At 29.5% G+C, this 16,737-nt stretch overlaps 1 protein-coding gene across 9 annotated transcripts in view; it reads left to right on the forward strand.

Annotated features, from left to right (window-relative positions):
* The window catches only part of LOC136978590 (pleckstrin homology domain-containing family G member 5-like), a 102,757-nt gene that overhangs the window by 39,256 nt on the left and 46,764 nt on the right, over positions 1–16,737 (forward strand). For all 9 annotated transcript variants that reach the window (XM_067274325.1, XM_067274324.1, XM_067274323.1 and 6 more), the window contains one exon: positions 3,990–4,126. In XM_067274325.1, coding sequence (XP_067130426.1) covers positions 3,990–4,126 — 137 coding nt within the window. The remainder of the gene's footprint in view (positions 1–3,989; positions 4,127–16,737) is intronic.

The following is a 16,737-nucleotide window of genomic DNA, read 5'->3' on the forward strand; positions in this document are numbered from 1 at the left end:
CGATATTACAGTAATGATTCCTCTTATGTTTTCCTATATAAGCTTTCAGAATTGATCTGAATGTTTATGTCGATTCTAGCGCACGATATTTTGTTTTTGACACGAATGAATCGATAATTTTATACTCAAATCTTAATTTTTATCAAAAGATTTGAGGTTTGGAAAAGAAATTTACAGTTTATAACTAAGAATTTGGCTCGTTTTACACGTCCTGTCGTTGTAGGTGTAGATTCCACCCTGACTAATTGATGATGATGGAGAAAAATATCAATTTAACTTGATCATTTTTCATTTTATTATCTTACAAGCTAATTTTTCTTCGTTTGGATATGAAAATAACCCTTTTCCCACCATAATTTTTAAAGGGATTTAGCTCTTAACGTATTTTTTCTTATAACTTTACGTACATTTTCTTATGGAAAATAATAATAATCTTAGGCTCATCCTCGCTAGAAAAATAAAACAAATTGAATTGTACTTATCCATAGGTCATTTTTTAAAAAGATTTTTGACTTGGGAACTGATTGCAAACGTCTTTTCTTCCCAATTACGTAGGTAAATTGACTAGGAATGACCCAAAAATCATTCTGTTTTTATTTATAGAATAGACTTTATACCGTTTAATCTGTGCCTATTATGTTTAAATAATATATTAAAAGATAAACATGTTTATATCTGGGTCTTATTCTCGTGTGTATTTATAGAAATTGCCATTATTACTGCTAAAGAATTCTAACTCTCTTCGGAATCAGTCATCAATCTCGGACGTTGTTTCGTGTTTTGTCAGTGGTATAACAAATTGATTAGGTCCTACGTCGTCTTCCCCCTTCGGACATGACGACTCGACTCGATTTAAGTCAAAGAAATCAACGGGATATTGTTTTATCTTTAACCAAAAGTAACAGAAATATAAGATTTTCCATTATTTTTTTTTATTTCTATGCACGAAATGTAAACACATTTTGCAATTAAACTGTTAAAATGTTTTCTACTTATGAATAAAAACAAACTTCAGACTTTGAAAAATGTACTAAATCTAGACTTAAATCAAAAAATTCATGTAAAATAGGCGACTTTTAAATGTTTTTCTCGACTTAAATCCTAAATAAACACAATTATAAGCTTAAAAGTCTTAAAAAACAATTATTTTTGTCAATAAAAAGGGATTTTAAAGTAAATTTCGTTTATTTCTCGGTGAAATTTCCTTGTAAGATATCAATTTTAAAACTTTCCATCCCTTTATAATCTCCATTACTAGGAACTGCATCTGTGAGAGTAATAATGGCAAAAACTATAGGAAACTCGGTTTGTATAGAACAAAAATAACACAATTAAATAGTAAAAACCGTCGAAATTTGTTTTAAACAATTCACTGCAGAACCATACATTTATAAGGTCATTTAGTATATTTCTTCCTTTTATTGATTTCGTCTACGAAAACATTTTAAAAGGAAGCGTCGAGACAAAGAATAGTTATTACACTGAATAAAAGTAGTTTTAAATAAAAGAAAATAAAAATATTTGTCTGCTTTTGAGAAGAATTTACAGCAGAGAATTGCCATTTTCACTTCTCTGATTCTTTCTCCCTATACTTAAGCTATACAAAATTCACAAGACTCGAAAGTATAGCTATTTTGGTATAACGAAAGATCTTTGGAGGAAGCAGAAAAAAGAATTTTTCTTGCGGATCGACTTTATTTTTTATTTATTTTTCAGGCATTTTGGGTTTTTTTAATTCTCTCCGTTTTTTCTGTTTTTTATATAGAAATAAAACCCACGATTGATTACGTTTTAGAATTTGAAAATAATACGGCGAATTTGAATAATTTTAATTTTAAAAAAAGTTATAATCAAAACACGTGAGTAAAAAGTGTCAATTTCTCAAAGCACGTGATTAAAAAAAAGCGTCAGTTTCAAAATGCACGTGAGTAAAAAAAGCGTGAATTTCTCAAAACACGTGAGTAAAAAGCGTCAATTTCTCAAAGCACGTGAATGAAAAGCGTCAATTTCTCAAAGCACGTGAATAAAAAGCGTCAATTTCTCAAAATGCACGTGAGTAAAAAAAGCGTCAATTTCTCAAAACACGTGAGTAAAAAGCGTCAATTTCTCAAAGCACGTGAATGAAAAGCGTCAATTTCTCAAAGCACGTGAATAAAAAGCGTCAATTTCTCAAAGCACGTGAATAAAAAGCGTCAATTTCTCAAAGCACGTGTATAAAAAGCGTCAATTTCTCAAAGCACGTGAATAAAAAGCGTCAATTTCTCAAAACACGTGAGTAAAAAGCGTCAATTTCTCAAAGCACGTGAATAAAAAGTGTCAATTTTTCAAAGCACGTGATTAAAAAAAAGCGTCAGTTTCAAAATGCACGTGAGTAAAAAAGACGTGAATTTCTCAAAGCACGTGATTAAAAAGCGTCAATTTCTCAAAGCACGTGATTAAAAAGCGTCAATTTCTCAAAGCACGTGATTAAAAAGCGTCAATTTCTCAAAGCACGTGATTAAAAAGCGTCAATTTCTCAAAGCACGTGATTAAAAAGCGTCAATTTCTCAAAGCACGTGATTAAAAAGCGTCAATTTCTCAAAGCACATGAATAAAAAGCGTCAATTTCAAAACTCAGACGATTAAAAAAAGCGTCAGTTTTTCACCCACGTGAAAAAAGCTCACGTGATTTAAAAAATTGATTAATTTCAAAATGCACGTGTATTTGTCTATAATTAATTTAATCACATTTGGTATTAAACTATAATAAAATAAACGATTTTATTGACATAAAAACTAGCAATTTTTACGTTTAAAAAATTATATAAAAGTATAAGATTTATATATAGAAAAATGTTATTAAAAATTTTAAATTCGTTAAAAATATATATATATATATATATATTTATTTATTTATTTTTTGTTCATTTTCTTGAAGTTTTAACAGCTAAAATACGAAAACAAAAATATAATTTAATACGCGAATAAAATGAAATTTTCAACTTTAGAATTATTCATAAATATTTTACGAAGTCGTATCGAGTTAATTAAATATCACAAAGGAAAGAAAATGTTTTAATAATAAAAGTTGGCTTAAAATTTAATTTCATTTTTATCTTATTATAAATTTATAACAAAATTGCCGACGTCCTAACTCATTATGTGAATATTTTGAATAACGTTTCTCACTTGCTATGACGTCAGTTGACGTTTTCTAACAGTAGCTAGATCAATACAATGTGTGACAACAGCATGCAAATGTCAGGCCAAACCCCCTTTTAATCCCTCCATAAAAACATATCTTCCTCTCCCCCTCTTCTACCATTGTCTGCAACAAATATTTTAATTAAATTTCTATAAAAATGCATATTTGTAATCTTAAAATCTCTAGTACCGTATGTGCTATTCCACCCCCATTTTACCTACTTCATAATTAAATAGTACGGAATTTTATAAGTATACGAGTCATTACAGGCGAATTTTTAATTTTTTTTAGTTTAAAATTCTTAATTTTAACATACTGCAACTAATTTAAATTTCCGAAAACGTACACTTTACTATCGAATTTTTCGGTAGAAATATTAAGAATTCGATTGTTGGCATTTGACCTTTTTGTTTCGGCTCGATCATACGGCTTTAAGTACTTGTATAATTTATCATTTATGTTTATTTCGATGGGTTTTACGTAATTATAAACGTAACTTTTGTCGTATAACCACGTTATAAATCAGCTGGTTGATGATTATTGTATATAATGCGCACCTAACGACTCCATTTGCGTGGTGATAACGTGTAAAAAACTCTATAATATAGGACCAGAGAACTAATATTTTGTCTCCAAACCTATAGTTTTAAGAAGAGGATATTTAAACCCGATCAGAATCGATTTTAACTGTTAAGAAAATCGATAGGTTATTCATCTAACACCTGGAAACGTTATAAATTCTCTCTCAGGTGTTATTGTTATTATTATTATTATTTTCTTAACAAATTTTTGATTATATTTTCAGAGAAGCGTTACAAGGATTATTGGATTATAGAGGGATAGATATCAACGAGGTGAATATATTTCTAGACTCTTCTAGCACCCCTCTACCCCTTCAATTCGAAACTTTTCGTTTGGGAGGACATCACTTAACAGTTAAAGGTAAGTAAGAATGATGATAACTAGTTTTATACGTAATTCCTTCATAATTGTTATGGGATTTTTCATTCGCCCATAGGAAGTTAAAGCTAAGTTTAACGTGGCTTAGTCAATATCCAGTTTTATTAATTTTCTGGAATTTTTCTTCATTCTCTCGGGAATTTTATTATTCATTCGAAGGGAAAAAAAATTGTTTTAAATAGTCTATTTCAACGGGTGAATGTCTCTCTTTTATATTGATTTTTTAAAGTTTTTTTAAAAAAATATTTTATAATTTTCTAGTTATGCAGGGGGATTATATAGAATAAAAGAGATTGCTGTCTGCCTGTCTGTCCGTAACGCATTCAAAAATAACTTGGAGACTTGAAATTTAAGACAATTTTTGGGCCCCCAACATTCTTCAAATAGATTTAGTTAGAACCGGATTTAAAGGTCCAGTAACTCGGCAATTTTATTACATAATAGTAGACAAAATTTCTGAATATAATTAGCATTCTGTAATTGGATGAATTATTATTAATAATGTAAAATAATCCTCAAAAAACCTCTAAATATTTGATCGGTATGATGATCGGTAGTACTTGAATACTACAGAATGTCATATAATTTCGTTGGTCAGACAGACAGACAGACTTTTTTTCGTACAAAATTGAGTCGTTGACCTTCCCCTGGATGAGGGGATGACTTTTGGAAAGTTTGGTTACATTTTCTCGCATCATCTTAAGGAAGGACAGACAAACTTCCTTATACATTAGAAGAAAAGATTTATATTTAGATAATATTTTTATTAAATCACTATATTATTAATTTAATTTAATCATTTTTAAAAGATTTAATCGTAATTGAAATTCTTGTTGAACAGATTTAACAGCACGAAGCAGTTAATTAGTCGAAAATAAATTCTCTTCGAAAATAATATGATTAACTCGAGGAGTTTTTTTTATTAATTTGCATAACAGAAATTACATTGGCTGAAAATATTAACTACATTGTTAATTCTGTTCGACGACAATTGATTTTTTTCCACGTGTATAAAGTCTATAAATTGAATTTGTAAATGGTCAAGATAACGTTGAATCCGGGTTCGAATTCGTCCAGATCAAAGGGATTTTTTCGTGGTTTATTTATTAAGATGGAAACGTTTCGTCCCATTCTTCTTCCACGTTAACTGACCCGCACATTATGAACTAAATTGTAACTTCATGTGTCTGGAACAAATCCAATCCAATGCATTTCAATTTCGACTCGAGCTGAGCTCAGCTTATTATTAACTGAGTGTTACCCTACAAAATATCCTTTGTAGACAAGAATTCGAGTATGAAATATATAAAATTTGCTTAATTACGTTAAAATTACTACTTGTATAGAATAAAATAGAGATTACCCCATTTTGGATTCGGATTTATAAACAGAAAAAACCGTTTCTAGATGAATAAAAGGAGAATTTCCTTACTTATTTTATAATACTTTTATGGTAGTTAAACAACCGATACATTTAGCAATATAATCGAGTCCCTCTCGTGTAAATCACAATAGAAAATATATATTAATTTTGTTTACACACACAAAAAAGAAGGTTTCTTTTTAGTGGTGGATGAAAATTAGGAATTTCTTGAATTAATGTGGAAGGATGGACGAGACAGATGTTGGTGTTTTCACAAAACCTGCGGCGGGTGTCACTTCATCTAGGATGACTGATCATGTATCAGCTCGGGGCAATGTTTTCTTTTGGGCCTACTTTATTTATAGCTTGCATACAACGTGTCTGACGTTCAGACTTTCTGACAGCCATCTTTTTCATTTTTTGAATTTTTCCCCCTTCTTTCTTTCGCCATTAACTAGTTACTTTGTTCGATTTTCTTCCCTCTCTCTCTCTTTCTAAACGTTAGAAAATAATGTCGAATAAACGTTATTATTTAGAATTAATTGAACGGTATCGTTGTTAGAAAATTGGCTTTGATTTACGCTCGAGTGGTTACACGTACGAAATTTAATTAGTCACCGTTTCAAATAATGCAGATTTTTCTAATTTTCCTAATTTATTCTCTCTCTAATTTCGTGAGGAATCTCTTGTTTTCGTGTCAAACTTTGTGGGGGAATAACATTTAAATCTAATAGTTAGAAGCGTATAAAATCAAAATACAGTAGAGTAGCATTAAGTAAATTAAATAAGCAATCGGTATAAATTCGCTTGGGTTAAGTAGGAGTTTCGATTGGTAAATCGAGAGCTCTTTTGGGAACAATAAAGCGGGCCATTCAACTCTAAGCCGGAGACTACGTTAAATAAGTGAAATTTACTCTTTATAATAAATAAATATAAATATTTACACCCTTTAATGGTACAAATTAATCACTAAATTTAGTCCAATGCCAAAGTAAACACGCACTCTCCGAACAACGTCTCGATCTTATCGTCGACGTCACAAGCCGTGACGTCGTTCTACTCACCCCCCATCTCCTCACCCGATTTAGGGATTATCTACGCACGAGAGCGGTTTTATTTACCGACCGAATTTGGCCCCTCAACACTTCTTTTTAACCTAAAAGTTCTAATTATTGTTACGGCACCCACAAAATGGTGGAAGGGTGCATAAATCGAGCATGCGCGGACGTAACGGTAAGAGGGGGAAGAGAGAGAGAGGGGGAGGACTGCGATAAAAGTCCAAAGATTAGATATTCATCAAAAAAATATGGCCGTAAAAGCTAAATTGAAGACGTGCGACTCTCTACCCTGCTTGTTTCTAGGTGAGGTGTTGTATTTTTATAAATCTTTTAATACTTTAATCGATATCGATTGCCACCATCGATGGGTTTACAAGTAGAAGAAAGTGGACGGGTGATTATTGCCTTTCCACTTTTGTACTTTCCCTTTTTCCTGTAAAGTAGGCCACTGCCTTTGTTACACTTTGTTTCCTCTCCTTTTCCCCCCTTTCTCCTACGGAAGCCTTTTACGTCATACGCCCCCGTTCGCCCTTTAAAACGGTCCCACCGTCGATAAATGTCATTCTAAACAAATGTTTTTAAGTTTACCAAATATTTAATTTGTGGCGACACTTCGCTAATAGTCGAACTTATTCCATTTCTAAATATAGAACCACACTATATTTTCATTCGCCTACTCGCTGCCATTTATATAACGCGGAATTGTTTCCATTTAACCTTATATCAATCAATTCTTAATCCGTCTTGCGTGAATTTCGCTAATTACGTAATAATAATAATAATAATAATAATGTAAATCACGTCTTGCGTAATGAAGTATTTTTAATTATAATTAAGCGCATTTTTACGTAACGACCTTGCAGTTCCGGACTTTTTAAAAGCTTTATTAACCTTAAAATATGCGTAATTTTCATAAATTCCGTTGTAAAATTACATTATCGACATTTATTTTACGGTAGAATGTGTTATAAACTCGAAATTATTAAGTTATAACCTTAATAAAACTCGACTAAAGCATCCAATACCCGGGATTTTGGATGTAGAAAACTCCAATTTTCTAAATATTTAGAGTTAGTAAACCATTAAACTTTGGTTCCATCAGCTAAATTACAGAGGTAGGAATCACAGAAAACAATTTTTACGGTAATAAATTGCTTAAAATATTATCAAATCGAAACTTTTCTATGTAATTAGAGAGAACCTTGCCTTATCGAATCACCAAACAGTTTTTTTTTTCTTACTGATAACTGCTGTAGAAGGGTCCTATCATTTAATGGTTATTAGCATGAAGTGTATTAATCTTAATTTAAAGATTAGAATTAACTTTATTCTAAGAATTCCTTATCAGTAACTGATGATCTCGATGTCCTATTGTTGAAACTGGCATGCAACAATGGAGTTTTGCTTTCATTTTTAATGCCCATTCTACCATATTTATTCATCTATCCTCTTATATTTTTACGTGATTTGACAAAGTGATTTTTGATGGCATTCTCTATTTAGATTTTTCTACTTTCCCCCCTCCCTTCCTTCATTCTGTTTCTCTCTTCTTTCACATGCAAATTACTGAATTCAGTGAGTTCTTGGCTCTATATCTGATCATTATGGGGCTATATCCGAGCGAAAATTTTTAGGTAACAGCTGCGGTCTTTTCTAATAAGTGTAAATCGCTGGTTTCTGCGAAATTATAAACTCTACCTTAACAACTTGTGAGATTTTATTGAAATTAAAAGCTATTTTTCCAGCATTTTCCAGAGAATAAAAACACTTCAAGTAGCTTTTTTATGCAAAAATGTAAGCAGTTGTAAGCTTTACGGTCGTAAGCTTTACAACCGTTAAGAAACCGTAAACAACAGTAAATAAATAAATAATTTTTGTAAAGGTCTGCCACGGAATTAAAACTCTATTTTATCTTTAAATAAACATAATTATTTTTAAATGTGTTTATCTTACTTATTAATTTTTGCGTAAATGGGTACAGTACTTGGAAGCGTTGATATAATTTTATTTTTCGAAATCAATTTTCTCGTATGTTAATTTGAAGGATTAATTTAATTAAATCGCTCGTAAAATATTAAATATATAAAAAAATTTTTCCTTGGATTTTTAATTAATTTATATGACGATACATCGCATTAAAGTTTAACAGGGAAAAACAAAGCAGAAATTAATTATTTATTATTATTGTTATTATTATTAAAACGTAGCGAATTCCTGGTTAGAAGCCAGCAATAATTGTCATTTTTTGCTGCTTTTTTTATAGGAATTTGAATAGTTTTATCATTTTAAATTATTCTAAGATTAATTTCTGATTATTTTAAAAGCATTTTGTTTAATATAATTAACAAAAAATTAAGGAAAAGAGAGATTTTTAGTGAATGGTTAACGTTATCTCTCTGTATAAAACACTCGGGAAACCGTAAAAAATTATTATTTTTAATGTTGTTGCTGCTGCTGCTATAACGTTATTGTGATTACAAAATCAATTCGAGAAATTTTTTTTATGTATAGAAATATATTGTTTGTTCGACGACCGATTTAAACAATGAAAACGTTGTTATTGCTACGATACGACCCGATTTTTTCTTACTTAATCCTATTGTCTGCGTGTTTTACGGAGCTTTTAAATGACTTTTATGCTCTTTCGCCGCCATTTAAACCAGAATAATAAAAATTTAAGCGATGTTTAAAGCCATTTTACAACGATTTTTAACGTAGAAATTCGTTAAAAGATGGAATGGAATAGACATTTCTCGCGAATTTTTACGGGTGTAGATTAATATATTCTTCATTATCCTTAAGGATATTCTATGAATGTACATCTGCTACCGTTAGTCAATCTTCTAGAGGCACGTAGAAAAACCATTACTCATCCATCTCTGCTCAAATTCTGGTAGTCAACAATGGCATCTAGCTGATTAACATTCACTCTTATTCCTTAAATTCCTACTAAAAATAATAATAATAAAAAGGAAGAAAAATTCGATCAATCTTTAAATATATTTTTACAATTGTATATTTTATAAATTAATATATATATATATTTTTTTTTAAATATTTATTTTTATGCAAATTACTTCCAGCCATCCGCTAGATTTCTTACTTAGTGTACTGTACTTCTAAGTGACAAGAGGATAAATAAGCCAACCAATAGCATACGAAATAGCAAATCACTCCGGGTAATTTGCATTAAAAAAGATATACTTTTAAATTTAAATTAGGAGGTATGAAACGGAGTACGCTATTGGTTCGATTGTGTGTGTGCTTTTCTGCTTAGAAAACACTATTAATTTTGCTTTATTTAATTAATTGTGAGTGATATTTTTTAAACGTTTAAACAATAATTTAATGCTTTTTTTAAAAAAAATCTTTATTACTTCAAGTACAGATTTTAATGTTGTTAACCTTAGACGATGACAAATTTTCTTGAAAATGCTCCAAAATTTAATGATAAATTATCACCTAACTATTTTAAGCTGGTTAAAAGTGAGTAAAGAAATTAATTTTCTAATTTATTGATCCATTTTTTACCACGGTTGAATATATAAATATACATATTTTTAGGCATCTAAACTACATTAACCTTTAAAAACACGATAACGAGTAGGTTATATGACGTACATAACGTGTACTTTTGCCAAAGTTTAATGATTTATCTCGCCATTTTTAGTGCTCGTTTATAAATATAGGTTTGTATGGAGATGCTAAAGGATGAAAACAACTTTATTTATTTAAAAAAGGGGTGTTTTTTGATAGTTAAAATGCTATAGACCCGTAGAAAAATCATCTAAATAAGTGAATTGAATAGAAAAGTAAAAGGCGTCCACCTTGCAGTACTAAATTCTCGTTAATTTGGCTTTATCACCTCATAAATCTATTCACGATAAGGATATTAAAGGAAGGATGATGATGTTATATAGGCTATAGTTAGGCACAATAAGATTGGAAAGAGTTTCCTGTAGAAAGTATCGTTGTTATCGAGAGAAAAGTCGTAATTAAAAGAAATTAAATCGATTGTTAACCCATTCGAACGAAGAAAAATATAAAAAAAGAAGGTAACAAAACGTTTCCTAAACCAATTTAAGAAAGAAAAGATGCGAGTTATTAACCCATAATCATTACAAATTAAATCACAGAAGTAATTTCAATGGTAATTTTATAATTCTACGTTTTAGATTCCGTCTTTAGTAGTTTTTTTTTTTGGCCTGGAAAACGTAATTATCAAGACGTTTAGGGATGAGGAAGAGCAAGAGAGACAGGTGGGAAAATCGCGTGATGCTTCGCTTAATTTAAATGAGTAAACATCATCCACGCCATCGATGATACTTTAAAGATCTTTTCTTTTTTTTTTCCACGTGTTCCTGTAGAGGAATGTTTATGAAATCGGTTGCAACGTGTGAACGAAGGTTGGGTACTTCAGATAGTGTGGTGATGCTTGTTGCAAGCGAGTTGAGTAATTAGGAAAACCAGATGAAAGCCTTCATCGATTTCCGGAAACCTACTTACCGTTGACTGTAATGATATGTCGAGCAAAAACATCTGCACTAGGTTATCGTAATTAACACAGTAAGTCTGAGAGACAAGCGTGTCCTATTTTAATGACTTTTTCTCTTTAATGATTCTCTCCTTCTTCTTCTCTTTGTTCGATTCTTTTCTTTCTTTTTTTTTCCTCCTCCTCTCTGTTCGAAAAGACAGAACATTTATTAACTTATTACTGTGACATCACGTCGAAAAAAATGACAAAAAGGATAATTTATAATTCGGAGAAAATTATTGTTTTGATTTAATCTCTTTATCTCGTTTCTTTTGTGTAATTTCAATGCGAATTCCCTCTATTCTCCACTTAGCTTTTCGGTTGATCCACCATTTGAATGTGTAAATTTTTAATAAAATTTTGCTTAAAAATAGCAAAAAAAAAAGATCATTTTTATGCTTAAAATTTAATTTTAACTCAATCCAAACAATCATTAGTTTGATTTTAAGCTTTACTTAAGGATAAAAGTTGACTTAAGCTGTTCGGATCTTCAGCTTTATTGAATGAGTAAATGGAGTTTTTAATAATTTAAGCTATTTTAGGGTACTAAATATGTAAATTAGGATAAAATAAGACATTTATTTTCCTATTTTATAAGAATTTCTTGATTATTTAAGTGTAAGGAGACAAAATAAACTCAAATATTTGCACTAGAAAATGTCTAGAAGTCACGCTTGCTATAAGTTATATATATATATTACTATTTTTGGGTGTAAATTTTAAAGCAGATCAAGTGAAAATTAAAATTACAAGGTACGGGTCAACGAATTTTTCCTCGTGAGATTAATTATTGATGTGCATAAATACGGAAAGAAAGCCATATTTTTTGGTTACTTGTTTGACTTGGCGTTGACTTCGTGTCGAATTCCTTCATTTATAACTTAAAATTTATGAATTAAAATCATTTAAATAACAAAATTTAATTCATTTTAAATTTATTTGATGATTTTTTTTACAAATAATTTATTTGTTTTACTTCATTTTAACGAATTAATTTTGAGAGTAGAGACCTTCAAGTCCGACCTCACTCGAGGTATAACACGTGGCCCCTCTATTTCCCCACTCCCCCTCGACCTTTAACCACCAAAATTTAATAGCATTAATCCTCCTAATACACAAACTTTCCGGCAAAATTTCAGAAATTTTCGACAAAAGGTATAGGAGTTATTAAGCTTTAAAGCGAGTGAACAAAAGCGTGTCCCCCCGAACACACACAAATACAAGCACAAACATCCATATATACAGAAAAAACCCCAAATATTTTTACATTCCTCGACGTTTCAAGGTGTCTTAAGTCAAAAAATGCAAAAATCTCTGGGTAATTTTTCGACAGAACGCCATACTTTCCCTCTGTTATATATAACTTCTAGGGTAGTAATTAAATTTAAAAAGAAAAGATTAAATATAGAAAGTTTCTTATATATATATATATAAAATCAATTTTTATAAATTTTACATCGATTTTTTTTACAGAAATAACAATAAAAAAAGGGCCATTTATCCTTGACAAAGTGGGTCTACACCATACATTTATTGATTCAATTATTCTATACAAAAAAAAAATGAAGAAGAGGAGGAAATATCTGATTAAATTTCTTGGGGAAAAAAGCGAAAAAAACATAACTAAATGAATTTCTTTCGTTATTTTTTCATCATACAGAAGCCTGAATCCCTTTTGGGAACTGAGATATTTATTTCTTTGTATGGAAATTATACGTATATAAAACGTTAAAAAGTATAGTATATATATAATGTTTAAGCGGGGAGAGGATGTAAAGGAGTTAGAAAGAATGGTTGCATAAGGATAGGACAGTAGCCCTAGGGGTGGCGATGATACTTGTGACAGTAGCTTGGCTACAGTCTGACAAGGTTGAACCATCCCTCACCCCCTGCAGCTATACTCTATTCGTTTAGGATCCAAAACGTGCCATTGATACACACCATATATTGTTATTCGCTACACAATTCTCCCTTATTAGTCTTCGATTCCTGGAGATGTTCCTCCTCTTATTTTTTTTTTTTTCTCGTATACCGCGACTTTCCCTTTAAAGTGAATTTATATACCGAAAAAACATATTAATATCTAATTTTATACAGGATTATCGGGCCGGATTAATTTGTAATATTAAATTCCCTTTTTATTATTGCGTAATATTGTACACAATTTCACAACAACATCCCCGAAATGGGGGAGAGACGATTTACGTCATTCGTTTACTTTTATGCTCGGTAATCCGGCAACAACTCGTCGCGTGCCGGATTAGCGAGAGCCCGCACGTACGACCTCTCGCCTGATGGCAAAAAGAAATAAATAAAATTGAAAATGTTACGCTCTCGACTTTTTTAAACGCGAAAGTAACATTAAATCTATTTAAATTAGAGGATTAACTCTTGTTTGAAGCAATATTTTTAAAGAAAATTGGTAAAGAAAATCAAGTTTTTAATTCCCCAATGATATATTTTCAAAAGGGAAAAAAATTGAAGAAAAATAAATCTTTAGAATGAAGATAAATTTAGAAAAATAGATTAATTAAGTTTCTATTTTACGATTAATTTGTAATATTAAAAAAAATATATTAAAAAAAAAATACAGAATTTAAATATTCTTAATTTAGTCCCTGTCAAAATTGAGCTTAAATAATGTGTTTTAAATCAAATTTATTTTATTTTCTTTTTTCTTTTTTTTTATTTATTGATCGGCGCATTTTTAAAAATAATATTAGTGGATAAAAATAACAAATTTTAATGATGACATAAAATAGATTTTATCCGATAAAATTCAGTTATAAACAGATTGGAACGAAATTTATATATTCTAGATACGTAACGGCAAGATATTTTTCGATGGAAAAATTGTAATGAAGTAGGAGAAATCTATACAAAGTATGATGAAAATCATTAAAGAAACATTGGAAAAAAGTTTAATTTCAACTCGATCCATAACAAGAATCTTCGATTTAATCTAAGGAATATTCTTAAAATTTAGTTTAAAAATGCCCTTAATTCGAAAATATTCCTTAAAAGTACGAAAAAATGCCTTTTAAAATTCGTAAAATTTCCTTAAAATTCCGTTAAAAATTCCCTTAAAATCCCTTTAAAAATCCCTTAAAAATCCGTAAAATTTTGTTAACAATTCATAAAATTTCCTTAAAAATCCGTAAAAATCCCTTAAAAATTCGCAAAATTTTGTTAACAATTCAGAACAAATTTTGTTAACAATTTTCTTAAAAATTTGTAAAAAATCCTTAAATTCTATCAAATTTTATTTTATTTTCTTAAATTTTTAGATTTTTTTAACCTAAAAATTCATTTATTACCTTAACTTTGACCTTAAAATTCGTGAATTACGAAGAAAACTCGCGTGAAAAATCTCCTAAATCCAGGATTAGGTTGGTCTTCCTCTGCTTAGATTTTGAGGATTTTCGTCTAGAATTTAGAACTTTATCGTTAGATTTAGAGTTAAATAACTTCCTGATTCAGTCGTTAGATTGATGACGATGCAGGCCCAGATTGAATGGAGTTTTGCCTCCCAAAATTTAGATTTTTTTATGTAAAAAAAAATTGATCTAATTATTAGAGTTAACTTCCGAAAAATAGTGAAAAATTTGTCAATAATTTATTTTATTCCCACATTTTTATGGCATTTGGAGAGGGGTGAGGTTTCATATTAACAAGAACATCAGGCTCTTCTCATCTTTCTCAAGCCCTGAGCTCGATATTCAGCAAAGATTTTCCTGTATAATTCAGGAATTTTAAGGTTAAAATATTCCAAAATATTAAATAAATAAATAAATAATTTGATGCGATTTAACGGGACGATAAATCATATTTAATTTATATTTAAAAAAAAATGTTTTAGAATAAAATTAAGAGAGAAATCACAATAAAAATTAAGGAAAATTAATTATTTAATATAAAATTTCTAATCAAATTAACTCGATGATGGTGAGAAAAAAGGTGATTCCGGATTGCTTTATTCTCTAGAAATAATAATATATTCTAGAGCAATGTGCAAAGGAAGAAAAAAACAGTGAAAAATTTATTTGACTTGGCCATTACTTTCTAGTTGTAAAACTTTCATCAAATATCCTACGAACTAATAAAGTCGAGTGGAAAATAGGTTATAAATCTACGATATTGATTTGACTTGAATTTTTTCTACTTTTTCTTTAAAATTCTTTCGTATTTTGCAAGTTGCAAATGTCTCAAAAATCGATGATTTTTTTTTTTTTTTGATAAAAGGAAACAAGAATGTGTCTTAAATAACATCGATTATCATTATACTTTATATTGGATTCTTTACGTATCGAATTAATTATAAAATAATTATTTTCAGAAAATAATTTAGCACAAAATAAGTGTATATTAAAAGTGTTTTTACTCTTAAGCATAAGGGTCTCAGTTATGGGATCGTTCATCAGAGAAAGTTTGCTCTTTCTGATCTCCCCCCCCATCATCATCACTCCTCAAGCTGAAGGTATTCTCTCCCCTAATTATTCCAATTTTTTGACGACTGGAGAGAAAAATAAGGAATCTCCGTAAAACTGCTGTTCCTTATTTGGTGTAGGGACCATTCGTGCCTCTTAGATATAATGCACTGCGCTAAATCATTCACTACATCGAGTACACGTAAAGAATAGCGAGGACCAATTGTTCTCTATATCGAAAATTAGCTGATAGTCGCTACATCACGAATTTACCACGTTTATTCTCACTTAATGAATGGCCTAGAGAGATTAGGGCCTCAAAGTTTAAAACTTTGAGGCCCTAATCTCTCTATATCGAGAGGCAACACGCTGAAAATTGACGTTGAAAAATTTATTATAAATTTAATTAAAATATTATAATTTTTTCTTATTAATTTTACCTTTATTTTCTTGATAGAATACTTTCCCGTTTTTTACATTAGTTTTTAAGAAGTTTTCCTAACGATGCTCGCATTATTATTAAATTTACAGTTCGAAAATCAAGTTTGTGAACTATTTTAATGAAATTCTGCCTTTCTGTTTTCCTCAAAAACATCTTCGTCTTGATTTTTTCTCGGAATATTTTCTCTTATAATACATTTTTTATATAGTAAATCTCTTTTTTATAACCTACGTCCAAAATAAAATATTGATGTTAAAAAAACATATATATATATATATATATATATATATATATATATATATATATTTTACAAATTTACAGAAGAATTTATTAAATATAATTATAAAATATTATAAATTTACTGTGTATAAATATACGGTTTTTTTTGCGGGAAAAAGTGTTGAAATCTGTGAAGAAATCAGTCAAAATAATAGCGCTTTTAATCGCTTCTATTAATGTCGAATTTTTTATTTTTTATTTTTGAATGAAACAATATTGATCTTTGGATTTGGAAAAATACATCATTCCACCCACCTAAAATATATTTACCATCTGTAAGGTTAAAAATTCCGAATAAATGCATCGATCTGGACAGTATAATATCCTGTAGTTTTCTCCAGTATGACGCTTGTCTTTCTCTCTTTCTACTTAAAAAATAATAATAATATAATAATAATAAAATATCTATTTTTAAGTTATAATATATATATTTTTTTTAACAAGGAGGATACTGAAAGTAGATTCGATGCTTTCTTTATGTATTTTATAT

This window comes from Centruroides vittatus, unplaced genomic scaffold (genome assembly GCF_030686945.1).
Source record: "Centruroides vittatus isolate TY-2023 unplaced genomic scaffold, ASM3068694v2 contig_546, whole genome shotgun sequence".
In the NCBI taxonomy this organism is placed as follows: Eukaryota; Metazoa; Arthropoda; class Arachnida; order Scorpiones; family Buthidae; genus Centruroides; species Centruroides vittatus.